We start from the raw sequence: 9,131 nt of genomic DNA, 5'->3' as shown, positions 1-9,131 counted from the left end.
GTAAATCACTGTTGTAAATACATTTTCGTTTTGCACTTTGAGTATTCCTTAGTGCTTTGTTCAAGTCAGCCCACGATAAGTTTGCAACTAACGCCAAACTTCGATGAAATGATGACGTTTACAAAATCAAAATCGCTAATCAAGGCTATCAAAATCGTGCAAACTTATCGTGGGCTGACCCTAAGTCCGTTTTCACATTATCCAGGGTGTCCACTACTAAACCCAAAAAAAAATTCCCTGACTTTTCCCTGACTTTCCATGACCATTTAAGAAAATTTCCCTGACCAAATTTTCATTCAACTATTACCACTTTTGCTTACAGTTGCAAAAAAACGTTTTTTTTACGTTTACCGTACGTCAAAAAGGAAAAACGGAATCCTTATAGGATCACTCGTGCGTCTGTCTGTCCGTCTGTCACAGAATTTTTTTTTCTGGAATATGTTTGTTTTCTAAAGTACGAAATATTAAAAATTTGCAAGGCAGTTCATACATTTATACCTACGGTTTTTTTATATTTATGTTAACTATCAAACTTTAATTTCTGGTTTTATAAAACTAACATTAACGAAATCTGTAGTTGGTAGTTATCGCTATTTACTTTTGTCTATACCAGTGCCGGCCCGTGCACTCTATCAGGGTAGAGCGAATTTGAGTTTCGGCGCCCTTGGGTAACCTACGGTAGAAAAAAACATCGCGAGCGCAGCGAGCGCGAAAATTTTTCCCCTTTTATACGTCCCTGGGGCTGATAGTAGTTATTATGTACATAACATAGGAAATTTCCAAAAAATCTCAAATTTCATGGAACTTTCACGAAAAATAAAGGGAATTAAAATCGATGAAATGGAAAATACTAAACGCGAGCGAAGCGAGCGCGAAATTTTTTCTTTGTTGTTGACTCATACAAAATTGCGCCTCTATGTGACGTTATGCACCATTGGCTTTATGAGGAACTCCGCTTTGGATTGTCGGATAGATTAGATAGATACTTAGAATTTGGACAGCGACGTAACTTTGTCTTTGTCGTTTTCACATCGCCCTAGCAAAAGCAAATTATGAATGTTGTATATGGTGACATTGTGGTGCAAGGTGCAACTTTCCAGTTAATCTGAATCACAATAACTGAATTTATTCCCGAACCCCTTCGCCATTTTGGAATGTGTGGGTAAGGCACGCAATGTAAAAAAAATCTGGATTTTTCCGCATTTACGATTTTGGGCCGGATAAATTAAGGTCAGCTAGAGCATGAAGATATCTCTGACATCTCTCATTAGCAATCACTGGGATGGAGGTCTAGTACTATACTCAGGGCCGGATTAAGGGTAGAGCGAGTGGAGCGGTCGCTCTAGGCGCCACATGGTAAGGGGGCGCCAAAATCGAGAATGTGGAAAAATCCATACAAAAAAATTATACATTTCGTGGGCACCCACATATCAGAAAATGGCGAGGGGAGTCTGGAATTAATCCAGCTATTGAAAATCTACATTTGTATGTAATTCAGATTAAGTGAAAAGTTGCACCACATTGCCAACATATACCAACATTTAAAAGGGCGCCGTAAAAGGAGGATTCTAGCCCTTGATGAACCACATTGTTGTGCGGCCCAACGACAAAGTTACGTTATCCAAATGCAAAAATATGAGTCTATTCGATAGTCCAAAGCGGAGCTCCTCATAAAGCCAAAGGCGCAAAAACGACTCACAGAGGCGCAATTTTGTGAGTCACAGCCGTTACAGGAGATGATGAGCGAACTTCAAAGGACTATAAGATGCCGAAGGGCACTTAGTGGCAAACTACCGAAATGGGCATCCCGACGGTGACGATCGAGTTCGCGGTTAAAGTCTTAATTATAACTCTTAGTATTATAGAAGTAATAGTGATGGCGAAATATATGGCCTAAAAGTCGGGAACATAGGCGCCCTGTGAAGTCAAAATACCCCAAAATATGCCAAAGACCGCAGCTCTGCAGTTGATAAAAGCTTGGAAGCTCGCTGCTTCCCCGCTAGCGAGTTGAGTCTTAATAAATTGTGTCAATAGGAAAAAAATCGCGCTCGCTCCGCTCGCGCTTACTATTTATGTCGTTGTCTTTTAGTTATTTAGGAAAAATTCCGCTCTCGCGTTTTGATTTCAAATCTGCTTTCCTGACTTGGCCACTATAGTACTCCATTTTGTTTGTTATTTTATGTACATGATATACCTACACTTTCAGCCCCACGTCAACCCTTGTCCCTTTCGTACTCTGTATGATGAAATTATAAAAAAAAAATGATGTAGGTATTGCGTTAATCTTAAAATTACGGCATTACTATGAAAAAAATTTCGCGCTCGCTACGCTTGCGATTTTTTTTATATACGTCGTAAAACTTCTTCCCAAGGGCGCCGAAACTCAAACTCGCTCTACCCTTTTCGAGTGCACGGGCCGGCGCTGACTATACTTGTAATGAAAAGTCTAAAGTGACAATTTTAAGTTGCCTTAAAATCACTACCGGGAATCGATCTTTGCTGTCATGGATGTGGTCAACCAAAGAAATCATATTATTTTTTAAATACTTTTTGATTTTTTTTCTTGGTGCTAAGTTTTTCCCTGACCTCCAAATCATTTCCCTGACTTTCCCTGACTTTCCATGACCACTATGAGCTTCCCTGACTTTCCAGAAAGTGGACACCCTGTAATATCCGATCCGATATAGGATGTCGGAAGGATTTCAATGGAAAAATTACAAGATGGCGCTTTGATGTATGGGATATCGGTCCGACATCCGATATCGGATCGGATAATGTGAAAACGCACTACACCAAATTTAGAGGAATTCAACTTTTGAGTATGACGACATTGTCTTTATATTTTGGTGATGTTGGTATTATCAGTACGATACAGCTAAGCCGATACTTTCTGAGATTCTTTCTGTACCAAAACAGATCAATTCCTTTTTGAATAACGTGCCACATTCAATCAAATGGCTAGGTAGTTATTGTAGCTTATCAATAAGGCGTTATTTTCATAATAGCTTTAATATTGAATAAAAATCGACAACCGACAATGCGGTACGTTTTGATTGAAAACTTCACATATAGCCAATAGTTTTATATTAAAGTATTATTTGAAAGTGGGTAGGTATTATATGGTAAAATAAAAAAAATTGTAGACATCGAAGTGATGTATTAATAAATTCATACAGATTGTCATTCACGTAATACACAATAGAAAAAACTATTCAGCTACAACTCCGTTAATATACTACAATAAAGAATAAAACATCTTACACTACTAGCATCATTTGGTTAAATAACTTTTCAATAAGTAACATACTGACAGGCTAAAAATGGCATTAAAATATTTCATCACAATTAGATTTTCACAATATATAAATAAATATCATTTATCATAAGAGCTATAGAAAAGTACGTAACGCAAGACAAAGTCAGCACTTTTCTAAATCTAGTTTACAATAAATTATGATTTTACTCTACAGACGCCTACGTTCTTCCGTTCTATACTAAGATATCTATATACATCGTTACTAAATCTATTGCATTAGATTTTCACTCATGCATAATTAAATATATCTTAGATACTCTATTCCCAGCCAAACATATACATAAGTATAACCAAACATACACTTGATAACAGAGTCTTGTATGGATGCCCGACAGTTAACTTCCCACGCCCGATATTTTAGTTTTTTTTTTTTTTTTTTATTGTGAATGGGCTTACTCTTGACAGACTACCTAAAGGCAAAGGCGTGGCCTACGATGGAGTGAGCTGGCACAGAAGATGCCTGTTCACCCTTGATTTGAAGGTTGCCGGGTTACATGAGCTCGGAAATATAGCCGCCAGCAAGGAATTCCACTCCTATACCTACCTCCTCCTTCCTCCTACCTATCCAGTATTATAGTTCCCATTATCCCACGTCGAGGATTCTTAAAAACTGTTCTAGGGTATACACACAATGGGATGACGACTACATAAAAAAAAGGCATTCTGTTAAGTCCGTCAGTTAGATCGGCCAAAAATACTGAACACATATTTTTCGCTTTATTAATGAAAAAATACAAAGATATAGAGCATCAAAGTTCTGGAGTGGAGGCTTGTGACGTCACTTCTAACTTCTAAGTAAAAATTGTACCTAGGCGTGACGTCACGCGAAACTTCAATGCACTCTGTACCGTCGTCATTTTTCGTTTACGAGAAAAAAGAAAAAATACGTGTCTAAATTTTTTTGATTATCTAACTGACGGCCTATAATGTAGGTAATCCTTTAGTTATGGTAGATACGTATGCATAAGCTTTTGAATATTGAATTGCTTTGCTTTGATTTGATCACGTAATTTGGAGCATTTTTCATGTCTGGAATGCGTAAACAGATATAATGTATCCAAGAGCGCGAAAAATCAACTGTGCGTATACAGTAACATTATCAGTTGAGATGGGAAAGAAATACTTTGCGAAAATCGAATCGAAAATTCGACATTAACTATTTTCAGATAAGAGATGGTAGCTGTAATACAATCATGGCAAATTTAACCGGCGCCCCAATTTTAAGCTCGAATGTTGTTTCTCTACTTGGAACGATTGATTTCTTCCAAGTATTTTTAAATAAAAAACGCTGCAGTAAAATCGATCGAGAATCGTGACTCAATCCAACTCAATCCATCGAAACAACAGAACTAGCGAATTTTGCTTAAACCAGATGTATTTCCATCAAGGTCCTTGTGCAAGGTCCTTTCCAGTAATACAAGTAGCTAACTTTTACTGTAGGAAGAAGCGCACCTTGAAACAATACTTTAAACAAAGACTAACAAACATTTGGAGCTGTTCGGAACTCACAAGCACACATATATACCACTTTCTCTTAACAAAACACATACTGTAACTGTTTAAATAATACTAATGTATGGCATCGCATGCGGTAATGTGGGTAACTGTAACGCTTTACAATCTGCAATTCTTAATAACTATGCGAGTAAATGAACCCAATATACAAACAAACTAAAGTTACAAGATATCTTATGATGGTCACGTAGATTAACAATTGTTCTATATCTCTTTCTTTTTCGCCAATGGGCGTGAAAGGGATAAAAGTACATTTGTTGTGAATGTAAATGACCATCGTAAGCATTATAGGGAATGTGTTGATACAATTTCTTTACAGGATTTGTTCTTTCATAATATAGCCTATAACTATTGCTAAGAATATTGAAATAGATCTGCATCTCGATAATTATATCCTCTATTTTGAAAACATGGAAATTGTTAAAATTTAACAGTTACAACAAGTTTAGTTGTATATATTGAGAGAGATCAAAGGACTATTTAGTTACATTTTTTCCAATATAATAAAAAATTGGTCTTGTGAGTAATTTCAAAAGTAGTTAGTTGTCAAGGTGAAAAAAAAATTGCTGAGAACATTCATTTGAAGGAGTTCCCCAGCCTGCACTGCATTGTTCGACATTAAGGTACTAATTCCATGTTATTACCTTATACATTATTAGCGTACTGGCGCAGTCAGTAGGTCCAACGAAACTATCATTTCCGAAAGCTGACACGAATGGAGGAACCGACAACTTGATTGTATGAGTGACACTTTTATCGGTATAAAGTCCTAATTGTCAGGAGTCACTAATTTACTGATTTATCTGTCACACACATAGATATTTTCATTCATTCATTCACTCCATCTGTGCCAGCTCTTGTGAATTCTCATTTACATTGCAATTCACCACGATTGTTGAAGCTCCCGACTGAGCCAGTTCGCAGTGTAATACCCGTAACTGTCTCAAAAAAGAACCTTATTTTGAAGAAGCATTTCGATTTTTTGTTAGCAGTACAGCGTCTCAGGTCTCTCTCACCACACACAACTCTGTAGACATGCACCAACAATCTAAGACACCTCAATATTCTACAAGAACAAACTAGATAACAAACAGTCACTGGTCCGAAGTTTGTAACTGATATTTTCAACTACTCATCACATAGTTTTTGGCGTATCTATCTGAATATATCGAACACACTATAGTTTCGTATTGTGTTTAGTTGATTTCAAGACAGGAAGCTTAAGTTACTCACTACATATATTTAGTAAAGTTACTAATTCTAAAGAACTATTTTCATTGACTGGAATTTTCTCCTGGTGCTTTATTTTATTGCCTTGTTGTGTAACTGAAGTCTCACATCCTAGGCTTTTCTAAATCTTAATAATATTGGTTCAATAGTTACTAATTTTAACAAGCTATTCAAACGTCGATAAATGTATGACAAAAGAAGTAAGCTACAGTCAATTATTATAATTACAATTCCAAAGTTTAAAATTGAAATAAATGTATCAAAATCCTTCGCGAAACTTGAGTTTCGGAAGCGAGCAAAGCCGCGAAGGGACGGACTAGCTACTGGCAAAATTTACAGTACTTGGACCTGTTTCATGCGATAAATAAAGTAACCATGCTTAGCATGAATAATTGCATACATTGATTAGTCTGTTTCTATTTCTATTAGGTACATGCGCGTATTTATTATATTCTTGTTTCGTCCATGCCGACTGTCAAAGACACTCCGAGTCGAATGCAAGGAGTTATGCGCATACGATACAGATTGAGCTCGGGTCAATGTAAAAAATTATTCATTCTGACCGCCCGTACACACCATAATATTTTATAATATTACATCAGACTACATTAATTTTATATGAAATAGGTCCTTGGTGTTAGAGCAATAAAGCTACGCAACTTCGCGACAATTTAAATTTAGGCAATTTTAAAACTTAACGCGCTAATTTCATGATAACTTATCAGTTCAGTGAAAATTGGAATGGTTCAAATGTATGAGTACCTATTAAAATTTCTGTATAAAAACAATAAATACTATACAAATGGTTGAGTGATATCACATTGATTATAAATTGGTGTGCCGTGTTTATCTAAGCCCTGTATGGCCTATATACTGGCCTTGATAAAATGAGCTTATCCTCCCAAGTCCTCGAGTATAAATTTTTGTACATTTTTTTGAATTTTTATTAAGAAACAGAAAGTTACAAATTCAAAAACAAAACAAATGCTACCAGGACTCAGGAGGTTTTATATCTGTTGGCGGCAGATCGTAATATCCGGTAGTTCATGAAATTTTTATCCCTGAGTCGACGCGACGAAGGCCCGCTATGCGGGGCTACTTTTTCTGAATAATTTGACCTTTGGGCGTCCTTATGAAGCTATTATCATTACATTTTGATTGGTTTAATATGAGTTACCGTCAAAATATTACAAATAAATCTTACGACCGGTCGCCGACATATGCAGTAACAACAATTTTAAACTAATGCTATTGTATATGCCTTATTTTGTTGAAATAAGTTAATAAAATCGAATGCAGTGTTAACTGTAGTTACTGCGCTACAGAATTTAACAGCTGAATGTTCAAAACTATTTTAACAGTGTGTATATCAAATACGATCAGAGTATTAAAACATGCTAGACTTAAAATAAGCTCATAGTATTGGAAAACTTGGAAATGAATAGCGTTAGGCCAATTTAGCAGACCATACTTTAAGATGTGAAATAATGTCATTCTCGAAGGCTAGCCCTAGACCCTGATATTTCGTAGATATTGATCAGAACTTTATAGAGCTTCACTGCGGAAAGCTTAACCCTAATGGGGCCAAAAATGGGGTTCGCGTTTGTCGAAGAAATGTTCTGGGTATCACACAAACGCTTACGACAATACCGTTATTGTAGCTATCTCTCTCGCTGTGCCATATTGGCGCGACGAAGGCAGACTGCGTTTCAATCAACAATTGTCATTTCGAAATAACAAAGATAGGGCACGCCTAAGCGAATAGAAGCACACGCTTACAGTCTTACAAAGCGTGTAACACACACATATAGACAGATGAAACTGTCTGAATTACAAGATAACTTTCAGACCAAAATGTATTAAATTTTAATGATTCACTCCTGAACACTTTAAAAATGTACACAGTCACGTACGATTTCAAAATTACATAGTTATTCCTCTACACGATATACTAGATCCAGTATTTATACTCTGGACATGGTATATCATATAGCATTTTATCCACTTTGAACACAGAACATCTATTACAACCAATTTTGTATGACACGACACGTTCACAAGACATTGCATAGACCTTTCTGAGAGTTATTCTTATCCTCAAATTTGAAAGGAACAATATATCCAATATTTAACACGGCCAGTGCTTAGCTGAAAAGTGCTTGTATTTCGTAGCGTGAAATATTCTTTGGCGTTCACGGGTGTCGATAATTTAACTATTTACACAATAAAAATAAGTACTCCATATTGTTTGTGGCGTACTCAAACGTAATGTATCACATTGTCGCTTAAGTAAAAGGACGCTCGTGTTAGCAATTTCGTCGTTTGTATAAGTGGCAATGTGGTACATTTTACCTGAAAATGTCACATTTAATATGTTTGAATTTTTCTACTACGTCATTGCCCAAAAATATCTCATGTATCTTAACTATTGCGCTCGGTAAATATACAAAAACCATCGTTTGAAAACTCAACCGACCGTATAACTTATCCTCGATGAAGTACACATTCGACTGGGTTTTCAATTCTTAGCATGGCACTGAGAGTGTTAAAAAGAACAACTACATAGCTATGAGAACTACACCCGTCTCTTTTATTCCTAATCCGCACACAGTAGACTATAAAATTCGTTTGAATACTCAATCGACTGTATATGTCAACGACGTACAAACTCAAAGCGGTTTCAAATCAGCATAGATTGCACTGGGCATGTTAAAAGGAACCTAGCTATCAAACCTACAGCCATCTCGCTCGCTCCTAGTCTGGGAGCATGTGTACGAAAGAGACGGGGAACATGCCTCGTCGCGCGGTCCCTTCTACTTGGCCTTCCATCCAGTTGTCGTCCTCGGTGCGCTCGTTGATGACGACGATGACTTCGCCTTCGCGGAAGGACAGCTCGTCCTCGTTGTCGGCGGAGCAGTCGTATAGCGCGCGGCAGCGGCGCATGCCTACACCCATCTGGAGAAGACGGAAAAATGGGATTAAGATTTTTTTATACTATAAGTCAAGTGTGTGGCGAATGATAGCGTCTGAAAATCGATAAATTTGTTTGTTAGTGGACTACAACTAGTAG

The 9,131-nt window shown here is 36.9% G+C and overlaps 1 protein-coding gene across 4 annotated transcripts in view; it reads right to left on the bottom strand.

Annotated features, from left to right (window-relative positions):
• Positions 1 to 4,092: 4,092 nt before the first annotated feature.
• LOC125225866 (arfGAP with SH3 domain, ANK repeat and PH domain-containing protein) overlaps positions 4,093 to 9,131 on the bottom strand; it is a 115,922-nt gene continuing 110,883 nt past the window's right edge. For all 4 annotated transcript variants that reach the window (XM_048129740.1, XM_048129741.1, XM_048129742.1 and 1 more), the window contains one exon: positions 4,093 to 9,016. In XM_048129740.1, the coding sequence (XP_047985697.1) occupies positions 8,816 to 9,016 (201 nt within the window). In that variant the 3' untranslated portion in view covers positions 4,093 to 8,815. The remainder of the gene's footprint in view (positions 9,017 to 9,131) is intronic.

The sequence above is a fragment of the Leguminivora glycinivorella genome, chromosome 4 (genome assembly GCF_023078275.1).
Source record: "Leguminivora glycinivorella isolate SPB_JAAS2020 chromosome 4, LegGlyc_1.1, whole genome shotgun sequence".
Classification (NCBI taxonomy): Eukaryota; Metazoa; Arthropoda; class Insecta; order Lepidoptera; family Tortricidae; genus Leguminivora; species Leguminivora glycinivorella.
Note: the sequence above shows the minus strand (reverse complement) of the source record. Positions and strands in the feature narration are given on the sequence as shown.